Source organism: Myotis yumanensis, unplaced genomic scaffold (genome assembly GCF_028538775.1).
Source record: "Myotis yumanensis isolate MYYU_CA2020_CCGP unplaced genomic scaffold, mMyoYum1.0.hap1 SCAF_13, whole genome shotgun sequence".
Taxonomy (NCBI): domain Eukaryota; kingdom Metazoa; phylum Chordata; class Mammalia; order Chiroptera; family Vespertilionidae; genus Myotis; species Myotis yumanensis.
The window spans coordinates 56,680,390-56,694,791 of record NW_027223764.1 but is presented as its reverse complement, the minus strand read 5'-3'; the positions used below and the strand labels follow the sequence as shown (position 1 = coordinate 56,694,791).

Below are 14,402 nucleotides of genomic sequence, written 5' to 3'. Positions count from 1 at the left end.
GAAGGTGAGGAGGGGGCTGGAGGCCAGGTAGGACCTTGCCTGTGAGAGGAAGGCATGCAGTGCGGGCGTTATTGATGAGGGTTGGGATGGCTGTTGGGTTCTGTCTTCTCAGCAGAGTATGAGGTGGGTGGTAGCAGGGAAGGAAGGTTGGGGGAGGAAGGAGAGATGAACCACTGTCTTTCGGACAAGGAGAACCAGCTTGCTGGAGAAACAGAGTTAGACCGCGAGCCAGCTGGACACTCGGCGCCGGTAGTGTAAAGTGAACCAGCCAGTGGGGGCGACCTTCCTCAAGCAGCTTTCAGCCTCCTGACTGTGCTGGTGGCGGAGGCGGGCGAGGGTGTCGCAGGTTTCAGATGTGTCAGAGACCTGACCAGGGCAATCTAAGGAGATCCTGAGTATTTGATGATCACAGTTGTCCTGGTTTGGGCTGCTGTAACAAATACCATAGACTGGGTAGCTTGTAACATCAGACATTCGTTTTTGCATAGTTCTGGAGGCTGGGGAGTCAAAGACCAGGGTGCCAGCCTGGTCAGGTGGGGCGAGGGCCCTTTCCTGGATCACAGAGGCCAGTTTCTGATTGGTCCTCACATGGCGGAGAGCAGGAGAGGCAGGTCTCATGCCTCTTGTAAGGACATTGGCCCCTCTGTGAGGCCCTGCGCTCCGGACCTCATCTATTGCTCACCACATCCCAAAGGACCCACCTCCAGGTATCATCATGTTGCCAGGCAAAGGTTTCAACACACAGGTTTTGGAGGAACACAGACATTCCCAGTGGCACATTGAAAGGGGCCTGAGCGGATGGGGAAAGGGGCGGACTGGTTCGGATCCAGGCGCAGGGACTGAGCTGTGGGGGAGCTGAGCTGAGAACCGGAGGGGATGGGTGGATGAGGACCCAGGTGCCAGTGGTTGGCTACAAGCCTGACTTTGTGAGGCTGAGGTCAGCAGCAGCAGGAGGCTGGGGATCCGTCGTACTGGTGTCTGAGATGGGCCGGGCCACTGGGATGCCAGGGCCGCCCCTGGCACCGGTGCCGGAAGCTGCCAGTTCCCAGAGTCTGGCGCACGCAGTACAGGGGCATGTCTGGTGGCTGCAGCCTCAGTGATGGGGCTATCGGGGTCCATGGGTAGTCGGTGCCTTCCTGGTGATGGCAGCATGGATGGGATGGGATGGCTGTGAACGTGGGGTCCAGTACGGTGGATGAGAAAGAGCCCTGAGCATCGGAAGGAAACCAGGAGAGAGCGAGGGGTGTTCTGGGAACAGAGGGAGAGTCGGGAAGGAGCAGGCCCTGTGGTGGACCGGTGGGCAGTGGCAGGGAAGCAGCACAGCCGTGGGCGTGTGAGCTGCTTCTGGGAACACAGGCCGAGGAGGCAGCCCCGCCAAGCAGGGTTCCGGGGACAGGGGACAGCGGGCGAGGAGAGGCCTCAGAGGCACTTGGCTCCAGCTGCTCATGCATTGACCTTCCAGGTGATGGCGTTTCTCCTGAGGAAAAAGAGCTCCCTGCTCACCCACCGCGTCCTGCAGCTCATCCTGGCCGTCGCGGGCACTGCCGAGCTGGGCTTCGGGCCCCCCGCCCGCACCAATGTGGGGGTCTTCCAGCACGTCCTCTGTGACTTTGAGGTAAATGGAGATGGGGGGAGCCTGCAGGGGGGTTGAGGGGGGAGCCTGGCTTCCTGATGGCGGGATGGCTGTGAGAGGAAACCCCAAAGGCTTGAGAGGGGAGGCCCCCAGCTTCATATTGGAATCCATCCCCCCGCCCCGGGGCCCTGGGCAAGTCTCTGAGTTGCATTTTCGATGGTGAAATAGAGGTCAGCGTCTTCTGTAAACCAGATGCAACCTGGGAAAGGATTTTGAACTGCAGGGCGGTACCTCATATACTATGTATGGGGACTAAAAGGGATGCACCGATTCCTTTGGGGCCTGCTGTTCACAAAGGCTCCCGTAAAGGAGTGACTGAGAGATTCGGGGGCAGGCCGGAGGGCAGCGAGGAAGCGAGACTGCGTGGGCAGGCCCGTGGAGGAAGCGTCCTTGACGGAGTGCACACGGGGCAGTGATGACAGGAGGCAGCCCCTCCAGGCAGCTGCGGAGCCTGGACAGGTGCAGGAGGCACCAGTGTGTGGGTGTGAGGGAGGCAGGCACAGGGCAGTGAGAGCCGGCTCAGCCTCGCAGCTCAGGGCTAGGCGGAGTCTGACAGAGGCTCCCAGAGGGACCTCCAGGCAGAGGGCGTGCTGGGGGATGAAAGCAGCCAGGGGACTGAGAGCAAGCGGCTTGGGGAGCCCCTGCCAGGAGATGAGGCAGAGGGGGCCGGTGGAGAGGGCGAAAGACTGAGCCACAGGACATGCATTTTAGTCCATGTGTGCCTGAGTCCATGGAAGTATTTTTAAAACTTTTTAAAGTTAGAGATAATATATGCTTATTACAGAATGCTTTAAATTAGATAAAAGTGTGTGTGTGTGGGGGGGGGGGGGGGCATGAAACTATTTCTGAAACCCAGACAACTGTTGTCGACCTGAGTGCTGCCTGTTAAGGTCTATGAGTGCTGTTATATTTTCTACCAGCTCTATGTTTTATCAGTTATGACCTTGGTGTGGATGTTGTTAGTCCTATCCTTTCCCATTAACATAAACATTTATCAATTTACTACAGGCCGGTGCACGGATTCATGCACCTTGTGGGGTCCCTCAGCCTGGCCTGCACCCTCTCGCAATCTGGGACCCCTCGGGGGATGTCGGATAGCTGGTTTCGGCCAGATCCCCACAGGCCCGATCCAGACAGGAGGGAGCCCGATCCTGTGCATTGAGCGTCTGTCCCCTGGTGGTCAATGTGTGTCATAGCGACCAGTCAACCGGTTGTTCAGTCATTAGGTCGTTCAGTCACTTAGGCTTTTATATGTATAGATTATGGACTTTGCAAGCATTGTTCCGTGGTCAGGATGGAATCTGTGCTGTGCCTGACATCATTCCGTGTTGTCAAACTCCTAGATTATTTCCATGTATTATTGCTATAAATGAGCGCTTTTATACACAGTACTTTTGTGCATACATCCCCCTCAATTAAAAAATTCCTTGGAATTATTAGAGTAAAGGCTTTATAAATAAATTTTGGATTATTAACAAGTTTGGCTAAACTACTGATACCTCAGGGACACATTAGAATTTTACTTTAGGTCTATTTCTCAGGGGCAAGACCCCCAGGCAGGGAGATGGTCCGTAGATTGTTGCAGAAATCCAGGTGGGAGATTTGAAACCTGAATTTCCAAAAGGCGGTGAGGTAAAGAGGATCAATGAGGATTATAATTCAATGAGAATTGGTTTATACTGAACAACAAGAAAAACACTGCATATCGAGGCGCTGTGGGGAGGCTGCTGGAAGCGGGGCCTGGAGGAAACTTTACACCCTCAACGTGCCTGTCAGAGAGAGAACATTCTAAATTCATGAACAGAGGCTTCAGGTTAAGAAGTTAGAACAACTGAAAAACAAAACAAAACAGAAACCACAAACTAAAAACAAACAAAAACTAAATTCCAAGAAAGAAAGAAGGAATAATGAAGACGAAAACATCAACTGTTTTAATAGGAAAGAAACAACCACAGAAAGGATCAATGAGGCTAATAACTGGCTCTAATAGAATAAACTGCTGAGATTGGTCAGGATAAAGGCAGGAAGGATGCTAAATAATGCTGGCAGGGTGGAAGGAGAGAGATCCACAGGGATGAGCAGGGGGAGGGGGAGGAGGGAGGTCCATGGGGATGAGCAGGGGGAGGGGAGAGGAGGGAGGTCCATGGGGATGAGCAGGGGAGGAGGGAGGAGGGAGATCCATGGGGATGAGCAGGGAAGGAGGGAGGAGGGAGATCCACGGGGATGAGCAGGGGAGGAGGGAGGAGGGAGGTCCATGGGGATGAGCAGGGGGAGGGGGGAGGAGGGAGATCCACGGGGATGAGCAGGGGGTGGGGGGAGGAGGGAGATCCACGGGGATGAGCAGGGGAGGGGGAGGAGGGAGGCCCGCGGGGATGAGCAGGCGGAGGGGGGAGGAGGGAGATCCACGGGGATGAGCAGGGGGAGGGGGGAGGAGGGAGGTCCATGGGGATGAGCAGGGGGAGGGGGAGGAGGGAGGTCCATGGGGATGAGCAGGGGAAGGGGAAGAGGGAGATCCATGGGGATGAGCAGGGGAGGAGGGAGGAGGGAGATCCATGGGGATGAGCAGGGGAGGGGGAGGAGGGAGGTCCGCGGGGATGAGCAGGCGGAGGGGGGAGGAGGGAGATCCACGGGGATGAGCAGGGGGAGGGGGGGAGGAGGGAGGTCCATGGGGATGAGCAGGGGGAGGGGGAGGAGGGAGGTCCATGGGGATGAGCAGGGGAAGGGGAGGAGGGAGGTCCATGGGGATGAGCAGGGGGAGGGGGAGGAGGGAGATCCATGGGGATGAGCAGGGGGAGGGGGAGGAGGGAGGTCCATGGGGATGAGCCGGGGGAGGGGGAGGAGGGAGGTCCATGGGGATGAGCAGGGGGAGGGGGAGGAGGGAGATCCATGGGGATGAGCAGGGGGAGGGGGGGAGGAGGGAGATCCACGGGGATGAGCAGGGGGAAGGGGAGGAGGGAGATCCATGGGGATAAGCAGGGGGAGGGGGGAGGAGGGAGGTCCATGGGGATGAGCAGGGGGAGGGGGGAGGAGAGTAGGGCTGGCACCTTTGTGCCAATAAATGTGAACCCTTAGCTCATCTGAACAATCTCCAAGAAAATGTAAGTTTCCCAAACTCACTCAAAAAGAAAGAAAAAAAACTTAAATGGACCATAATCATCAAATAAATTGAATCATATTTATTTATTTTTATTTTTAATCCTCAATGATATTTTTCCATTGATTTTTAGAGAGAGTGGAAGACAGAGGGAAAGACGGAGATAAATATTGATGTGAGAGAAACACATTGATTGGTTGCCTCTTGCACACACCCCGACCAGGGCCCAGACTAGGGAGGAGCCTGCAACTGAGGTATATGCCTTTGATTGGCAACAAACCCGGGACCCTTTGGTCTGCAGGCCGACGCTCTATCCACTGAGCCAAACCAGCTAGGGCTGGAATCACTGCTTTAAAATCTTACAAACGAAATCCACAAGGAAGGTCTAGGCCCGGGTGTCTGTAGAGAAGTTCCACCTGTCAGGACGTAGGCCCTCCCAGCCTTAAAAACTCCTCCAGGAAACTGAAAAGGGAACACTCCCAGGTTATTTGATTATCTGATCTTGACACCTGAACCAAAGAAGGACGGGACGGGAACCTGAAAAGTGAAGGCCAATCCTATTCGCTACTGTAGCTCTCCATGTCCTGAGGAAGTCATCAGCGAATTGAGCCCGGCCAGGAAGTGCCCTGTGGCCTGGGTCTGAGATGAGCGCCAGGCCTGTGAAGGCCGCCGCGAGGCCTGGTACCCGGCTCCCTGTGCACCTGCTTTCCTGCACAGAGAGACAAGAGAGCATGCCCCGCCCCGCCACTGGGCTCCAGGGCACCCCTGGCACCAGCCGCCCAGCAGCTACCTGTGCGGGACCCCCAAGCTCCCAGCTGCTCCTGGAACGACCAGGGCACCACCCTCCCTGGGAACCGGCATCCTCGAGTGAGCTGTGCCTTCAAAGCTAAGGCTAAGAAAACAAGCAACCAGTAAACACCAAAGTAAAACAAAATAAAAATTTAAGATGACAAGAAGAGTTTCAAGTAAAATGGGGGCAGTGATGTGTGTATTGTATTGGGAGGTCACTTGGAAGTAATGACAGACCTAATGAGAAATAAATAATGGGTCAGACGCAGGTGAAGAGTGGAGAGGAGGGAAGTAGAGGCAGGCTTTTGACGAAGAAGAGAGAAGAAAATAGAGGGAGGAAGTTTCAGGGCTTAAGATAGGAGAGTTGAGTCTGGTTGTTGGCCGAGAGGAGGAAGGAGTGGAAAAGGGGTGGTTAAAATACCACTGGGAGAATCAACTTCTAATAGCACAAGTCATTGGAAAAGAGGGTGGGTTTGGAGACAAGAAAATCAGTTACAGGAGAAGGGGGATCTGTGATGACTGGACAGACAGTGGCGAGGGAGGGGGGCAGTTGAGGAGCAGGAGGGACAGGAAGTGGAGGGTAGTCAAGTCTTAGGTTTCTGGTTTTTAAAAGGGACAAACAGATCATTGTGGCAGGTGCCATGGTCTCAGGGTGGGAGAGGGCACAATTGGACACATGATCCATTTGATATTTAAATCAGCCATCTCAATGCAGTCCTTAGTAGGGGTTATAAGACAGGATAAGCAGCAAAAGATTCAACTGTCTACATTCCCAGCCTATTTGGTACAATGTAAAGGAATTTCCGAAAGGGCTGGGCAGCGTCCGATATGCTCTGGCAACCTGGTACTGCTCCAGTGCCCTGGAGGGAGGAGGGGCAGGGGCACAGCAGCAAGGAGATTGCTGGGGTCATGTCTTGCACTCTCAGTTCTCCAGCTCCCACGCTGGCATGGCCTTTGTTCAGAGACTGCCTTTGTGAGCGAAGATGCCGCGTGTGCAGGGCCCTCGACCTGTGCCTTGAGGTGCCTGACTGGAGCCCCCACAGCCCACCCGGGCTCTGCACGCAGCAGCGCCCACTCTGTGCACTGAGCAGGAGTGAGCTTGCAGGGCGGGGACTCTGCCAGCCTGCTTCGGGCTTAGCGCAGCGTGCTCAGTTCACCTGGATTTCCTGTACATCCACTCTTAAAAAAATAATGGATTCTTCGTAAGTGCCCACCACGTGGTAGGTGTGATGCCAGGCCCTGGGGATCCCAGAGGGATGGCTTATGCCTACACTGGCCTCCTGATAGACTTGGGTCACTGTGCTCTTCTGCTTCCCCCACAAGAGCATGGAGCCACGGCCACCTGTGTCATCGGGTGAGGTTCATTACTGACCCACGGCCACCTGTGTCATCGGGTGAGGTTCATTACTGACCCACGGCCACCTGTGTCATCGGGTGAGGTTCATTAATGACCCACGGCCACCTGTGTCATTGGGTGAGGTTCATTACTGACCCACGGCCACCTGTGTCATCGGGTGAGGTTCATTACTGACCCACGGCCACCTGTGTCATCGGGTGAGGTTCATTACTGACCCATGGCCACCTGTGTCATCGGGTGAGGTTCATTACTGACCCACGGCCACCTGTGTCATCGGGTGAGGTTCATTAATGACCCACGGCCACCTGTGTCATTGGGTGAGGTTCATTACTGACCCACGGCCACCTGTGTCATCGGGTGAGGTTCATTACTGACCCACGGCCACCTGTGTCATCGGGTGAGGTTCATTAATGACCCACGGCCACCTGTGTCATCGGGTGAGGTTCATTAATGACCCACGGCCACCTGTGTCATCGGGTGAGGTTCATTAATGACCCACGGCCACCTGTGTCATCGGGTGAGGTTCATTACTGACCCACGGCCACCTGTGTCATCGGGTGAGGTTCATTACTGACCCATGGCCACCTGTGTCATCCGGTGAGGTTCATTACTGACCCACGGCCACCTGTGTCATCGCGTGAGGTTCATTACTGACCCACAGCCACCTGTGTCATCGCATGAGGTTCATTACTGACCCACAGCCACCTGTGTCATCGGGTGAGGTTCATTACTGATCCACGGCCACCTGTGTCATTGCGTGAGGTTCATTACTGACCCTGTGCATCAATCTCTAGGAGATGGCTCTTGGGGAGCACAGGGAGGAGGCAAGAGGGAGTTAGATCGGGCTTTGAAGCCAGTCTCTGCAGATTAGTACATGAGGGTCGACAGGCAAGTCTCTTAGTGTCTCGGAGCCTCAGTCTTCTCGCTACTGCATGCAGACATCATTTCCGACCTTTGCCCGGCACCTTGTGCCGCTGCCAGTGGGTAGTTTGTAAATGTGAGCTCTTTTTGGTGCCAGACAAATGCACTGTTACAATCCCACATCTGGTTTGGGGCCTTAGGAAATGGCTGTGTTTAGAGATAAGAAATAGAACCCTCTAAAGCAGTGGTTCTCAACCTTGGCTGCACATTAGAATCCCCTGGGAATCTTTTTAAAATCCTGATTTCTGGGCCTCATCCTCAGGAAATTCTGTTTCTTTCTTACTAATGTTGTGGTCCCACCCCATAACAAAGAAATAGAATTTCCGGAGGATGAGGCCCAGAAATCAGGATTTTAAAAAGATTCCCAGGTGATTCTAATGTGCAGCCAAGGTTGAGAACCACTGCTCTAAAGGGAAGTGGAAATGCGACATGAAGGATGCCATCCACTTTTCCCCAGAGGACGGATAGCAGCTGCCTTTTGTTCACTGTGAAGGAAACCGCCTCGGTGGTAAGCTCACTCCCGGGATCTCGGGGCTTCCCCTCTGGCTTCGGTCACGGTCCTGCTGTGCAGGAGGAGGGGCGTGGGCCGCGCTGCTGGCTTTATGAGGAAAGTGTTGCACGCACAAGTCGGGTGTTTCGTTACCACAGCGTAAAACCGGAAAGGGAAGGCCCGCTTCTAATTCCAGTCCTGCCGCTTGCTGGGGGTGAATGGGACTTGTCACTCGCCTGGTCTGTCTGGGCCCTGTCTTCTCATCTCTGAAGTGGGAACACGGGCATTGGCCTTGCAGGATGAGGAGTCTGGCGTGTGGACCCCGGGCTGCGGGGCCTGGCCTGGGCGGACACTGGTTAGCACAGGTGTCCTGGTGAATCTAGACCCGTCGTTTAGGGCCAGGCAGCCGCGGAGATGAGGAGAGACGGGGTGTTCGAGCTTTCCCCGGGCAAAGCCCCCACGCTGTCAGGAGATTGGGTCCGATTCCAGAGGGAAACTGGGTTGGTGACTCCAGGCCAGGAGACCAGCCCAGGGCGCTATGCGTTCGCACTGTCGGGGGCCAGTTCTCCGGCCGTGCGTCACCAACGCTCCTGTCTTCCAGCTCTGGATGAGAGCCGCGGACAACGTGGAGCAATCCCTCTTCTCCCACCTCCTGGAAATCCTCCGGTCGCCAAGGTAGGCTGGGCTTCGGCCGCTGGACGTTAGAAGCCAGGGCTTCTCACCAGAAAAGGGACTGAGAGGGCAGGGCACACCCACGACCCTCGCCCTCTCTCTCTCTCTCTTTCTCTCTCTCTCTCTCTCTCTCTCTCTGTCTCTGTCTCTCTCTCTCTCTGTCTCTCTCTCTCTCTCTCTGAGTGCGTGTCCCCTGAGGCAGCGCGTCCGGCTTAGAGGGCTCAGGCTTCTGTAACAAAACTGCCGAGGACGGCGGCTTATAAACAGCGGAATCTATTCCTCCCAGGCTGGAGGCTGAGGGTCCGGGAGTGGAGGGGAGTTAGGAGTGGCCCCCATTGGTGAGGACCCGCCTCCAATGTGGAGGTGGCTGTCTTCTCACTGTCTGCACCTGAGGGGCAGGGAAGGTCACTGGGGTCTCTCGTGAGAGCACTAATCCCATCAGGAGCATCACCTTCACGACCTATTCCCCTCCCAAAGCCCACTGCCGAGGGTAGGTTTCCACATAAGAATTTAGGGGAATAACAAGCAACAGCAACAGAGAGCCCTAGCGAGTTTGGCTCAGTGGGTGGAGCTTTGGCCCTCAGACTGAAGGGTCGTGGGTTCGATTCCGGTCAAGGGCATGTACCTCGGTTGCAGGCTCCATCCCCAGCCCTGGTCAGGGTGAGTGTAGGAAGCAACCAAGTGATGTGTTTCTCTCACATCAATGTTTCTCTCTCTGTGTCTCTACTCCTCTCTTCCGTTTTTTCAAAAAAATCAGTGGAAAAATATGCTGGGGTGAGGATTAACCAAAAAAAAAAAAAAACAACAACACAATTTGGGGGTCGCAAACATACAGTCTATAGCAGCACCTTCCCCGAGGCTCACACATGTGGGCATGTGTGTCTCCCCTGCAGGTTTGGGGCCTCGGAAGCAGCTTCCTGGCTCTGGCATCAGGGCCCAGTGTGGCCAGCAGAAGGGACACACCTCTCCCACCGTCTCTCCGCTGGTGTCTCCCGCCCGTCCCCTTGCAGGCAGGGCAGTCGCAGTCCGCAGTCCAGGCACTTTGGTTGCAAGTGGCAGAACAGCACTCCAATGGACTCAGGGAAGGGAGAGAGGAAAGGGGTGGGAGGAAGTGGAGAAAGGAATTCATTGCTCATACAGTAGAAAGGGACCGAGCTCCCCTGGGGCTGGCGCCACTCACACCGCTTTATCTGAGGTCTGTCCCCATCTAGTCTCTGCTTTCTTCCTCTGTCCTTTCCGCGGTCTCTGTGGCAGGGCCGCAGGCGCCTCAGGGCACCTCCTGTGCTCAGCACAGCCCAGCGAGGGCTGCTTGGTCCCTCACAGGCCAGAGCAGGACTACACCTCTGGGAGTGGAGGGGAGTTAGGAAGCAGTGGCTCCCGAAGAAACCCAGGGGCTGTGGGCTGTGATCAGGATAAGGGAGGAGGGAGGCAGGGGGGCAACCTGTCCCCATTGTATTTCAAGGGCTTCTGGGGCTGCAAGGGGAGAGGGGGAGGAGGCCCTCCGGGCAGCAGGGGAGACAAATGCAGAAAGCAGTCTGCTCAGCTCTGCGATGAGAAAGCTCAGGAAAGATGGCGGGAGGGGGGGGGGGGGGGGATGCCAGTGCTCACAAGCAACAGACACACAGACTGGGCTGGCTCTGCCTCTCCAGTGTCAGGGTGTCAGGGACCCAGTGTGGCAGATGTTAGAGCAAAAAGGCACTTCCCGAAGGAGCATTCCACCCATTTCACCTCCCTCCACCTTTGCTTTCTTCCCATTTTCCATGTTCTCTCTGTGCCTGTTGTTTTCTAAGAGGTGGGTGTGCACCCTGGAGCTGTTTTCTGGGGGGGAGGGGGAGAGGGAGGGGAGTAGAATTTACTGGAAAGAGCATGTGATGAGCTCGAGGAGGGGCCGAGGGTGCTTGAATTCTGCCTTGTTCCCCTGACTGCCGCGGAGTGCTCACCCACTGTGTGGCTGGGGGCAGGAAGCGCGCCCACCAGCCGGCTCGCCAGGCCGGGCCTGGGTGTGGGGTGCTCAGGGTCACACTCCGGTGGCTGTCTTTGCTCGGGGTTCATTTGGCGGCATTGGAGCCGAGGGCCACAGAGCACGCCGGCCTGGAAAGCCTTTTCAGCAGAAGCACAGAAAGCTTTCACCGCCTCTCTCCCGGGCTCGCAGGGAAGGCCCCCGGAGTGCTGGCGTGGCCCACCAGGCACAGCTGATACCCAGGCTCGTCTTCCTCTTCAATGAGCCTGGCCTCGCCCCCTCCAGGATCCCCACCATCATCGCCATCCTGGGCTGGCAGCTGAGGGGCCACTTCAGTGTCCAGGACTTGCTCAGGTACTGCCCCCAGCTGCCAGGGCAAGGGCAGGGCTCGGGCTGGTTTACCAGGGGCTGTAGGCCCAGCCCTCCCCTGACCACACTCACCCCAGCCTCCCTCCCTTTCAGTGCAGGGCGGGTTCTAGGTCTCTGTTGAGAGGAGGGTGCATGTGCAAGACCCCAGCAGGGCTGTGGGCACCCCTCTCCCCGGTGCTGACACACCTGTCGTGCCAGGAATTCAGACTTTCTAAGGGCACAGCCATCACCACTGGCTGAGGTCTCAGTGCGCCTGCCCTTTGCAGACTTTCTAAACAGCCCAGCCCATGACATTTAACCTGGTCCATCTTCATCGCCACCTGCTCTGTTGACCTGGCAGCCCCAGTTAACTGCTCTGATGAATGCTGACAGACAGTAGAAGTCTCCGGAAATATTGCATTAACTACAGAATAGCGTGCTCCTCTCGAACCCTGCCTTGCAGCCGCATTGGGGTGTTCTGTGTAGGAAACCTTCACGTGTGTTCAGCAACAGGAGCCCGACTGAGCCTGTCCTCTCTGTTAAGGGTCGCGCTGTTCCTGGTGTACACCCTCCAGCCCGCCTCGGTGGACGAGCGGCAGATCTTCGCGGACGGGGTCCCGGAGCCCTCGGGGCCTGGTGAGGAGACCGCTCCAGCCACCAGCCTGAGAGCCACACGTGCTGGGCCGGGTGTAGAGGGCGGGGCTGAGACAAAGGAGGGAAGGCGCTGGAGTTGAGGGTTGTTCCCAAATAGGGGCCTGTGAGGTCACAGTGTTATGATTAGGGTCACACATCAAGTTGAACTGCATATTCCCTCTTTCTGGCCTGGAATGGTTTCTAGATAACACGCAGTTTTCTGTAGCCCAGCGGGGGCCTCAGGCCCAGCCATGCCTGCCTCCCGATGGCCCCCCTGCGCCAAGGCCGGCTCCCGCACTTGGAAGCCCTGTGGGGCCCAATCGCAGTGGCCGCCCGCTGTCCATGCTGCGTGTGCGGCTCCCTCCCAGGGATGTCTGCCCTGCCCTGTGCCCTCTGCACTAGCCATTCCCAGTCGCTCTGAGCCACCTGGTCACCTTGTGCTTCTAAAGCCCGGGCTCCTCTGTGCACAGGCTGGGCTGTGTCTCTGAGTGTCGCCCCGCCAGGCCCAGAGCAGCAGCTGTCGTGTTCCGAGTCCCCTCTGCTGGAGCCTGTGTGAGGGAGCAGGCACTGCGCTCTGTCCTGCCCTCCAGGTGTGCTGTCCGGCCCGGGAGCCTCAAACCCATGTGCCATTTTAATGACTTGAAATGAAGTGCAGTTAAAAAGTCCATCCCTCAGTCCCACCGGTCACAGTCCCAGGTCTTGATAACCACAGGGGGCTGGTGGCTACTGCATGGACAGGGCTGGCGCAAAAGATTCTCCTGGCCAGCGCTGCTCAATCTGAACAAGTTCCCTCTTCTCCTAGATCTAGTCTGAAAAGTAGGCATTACCATTTCCATTTTGCAGATGAGGAAACTGAGGCTCAGATATTAGGGCCTTAATAAGAACGTGGGCCAGAACCCAAATAGAGGGGGATCTGACGCCAAGTCTTCCACAGCTTCCGCAGTTCCATCGCTACAGCGTGGTGTCTGTGCCCACAGTGGCTGTAAACTAAACGGCCAACCTAGGGAGTGAATGAATGGAAAATGGGCCAACGGTGAGCATACTTAGTCAGCTGCCCTTCATTCAGGATCTTTTGTAAGAATATCATCTGTTGAGACAATGTTAACCTGTGCCTTGGGGCTTTAATAACACCTAGAAGTACAGCTCCTTTCCCCACTGGGTCTGTAACCTCTTGCTACTCCTCAAGCTCTATTTTTACCGCAGCATCGGCGTGCCAAAGCCTCGCCTGGGAGCTGCTGGAGAGCAGGGCCCGAGGTGGAGAACCAGGGTCTGCACCCGCTACCCCCAATGCCTCGCTAGACCTGGCCATTTAGATGCTCAAGAAACATTGCAGCCCATGATAATTAAAGAATTCCTCTTCTGTAAGATAGATTTTAAGGAGTGTGTGTGTGTGAAAGAAGATGGAAAACATCTCTAGTTAGAGGCAACTTTAAGAACATTTTCTGAAAATATTTTAAAAGCATTGTATTGAAGTCTAGAATTGAATGACAAAATTTGGAGTCCCCTCCATGGCCTAATGCCTGAATGAAATAAGCATTTGGAGGCTGTGATGGCTTACTGCAGAAAATAAGTCTCTTTACATCCGTTCCCTCTCAAATCTAAATGGCCTCTTTTGTAGCTGGAAGCCAAACATCTGGAAAGACAATCTGGCTCAGAAACCAGCTGCTGGAGATGCTGCTCGGAGTAGTGTCTTCCTCCCAACTTCATCTGTCCTCTGAGTAAGTAGCTCCAGGAAGCGCGACTTGGCGTTAGGTTGCCTCGTACAGGGCTCGGTGTTAAAACCTTTCCTTAATGAGAAGTTTAGTATCTCAGAGTCAGCTGTCTGCAATGTGTCTTCTGCACTAGTCAGAGAGAAAATTATAGTCCCGCCACCCGATAAAGCAGACCTTGCCCTAAGATATTCCAATGAAAATGTTTAATGGGCATAGTAACTCAAAACAGATTTGGTATAATTACAATAAACTCCTTTTGTCACCATTGCTCCAGTGTAATTGTTATTGTTTTGGCAGTTGTGACAATTAATTTTGATGTCCTTTATTTGGCAGACAATAGAATGGAGAAATGGTTGGTCTAAATAACATCTATCAAGGAAAAGGCTTGCCAAATTCTTCTGCTCTTTACTGTTAGTTACCTAGTTATTTTCCCAAGTTGGAAAAAGAAGTATCTGCCTTCAATCAACTTTCAAAATGATGTATAATCAGAAAATCCCAGCCTCTCTCCCACTGATTGCTTTATCTCCAACCCTGGAGTCATTTGTTGAGCACCTACTATGTGCCAGACACTGTGCCTTGATGTGAGGGTGTGGTGCTGAGCATGTCAGCCCAGATCCTTGCTCTTTCCAAATTGATATTTTAGTGTTTATGTATGTTTGGGGGAGCAGTGGGGGTTACTCCTCAGTAAAACCGCTTTGCAGATAGTGCTTAAAGATTTGCCAGCCCATAAGTATTTACATTGCTAGAATTAGAACACTGGGGAACTTGGAGATGAACTAGTCTAAACCCTTCC

At 55.0% G+C, this 14,402-nt stretch overlaps 1 protein-coding gene across 5 annotated transcripts in view; it reads left to right on the top strand.

The window, feature by feature from the left end:
• The window catches only part of WDFY4 (WDFY family member 4), a 228,714-nt gene that overhangs the window by 84,599 nt on the left and 129,713 nt on the right, over window positions 1-14,402 (top strand). For 3 of the 5 annotated variants that reach the window (XR_011473609.1, XM_070433181.1, XM_070433180.1), the window contains exons 23-27: window positions 1,463-1,615; window positions 8,886-8,959; window positions 11,109-11,270; window positions 11,809-11,900; window positions 13,516-13,615. Coding sequence is in view for 4 of the 5 variants with exons in the window: in XM_070433181.1 (XP_070289282.1) it covers window positions 1,463-1,615; window positions 8,886-8,959; window positions 11,109-11,270; window positions 11,809-11,900; window positions 13,516-13,615 (581 nt within the window). In the remaining variant the exon portion in view is untranslated. Of the gene's footprint in view, window positions 1-1,462; window positions 1,616-2,641; window positions 3,696-8,885; window positions 8,960-11,108; window positions 11,271-11,808; window positions 11,901-13,515; window positions 13,616-14,402 lie in introns of those variants that run through there. The other 2 variants (XM_070433182.1, XM_070433184.1) reach the window with 2 other exon arrangements.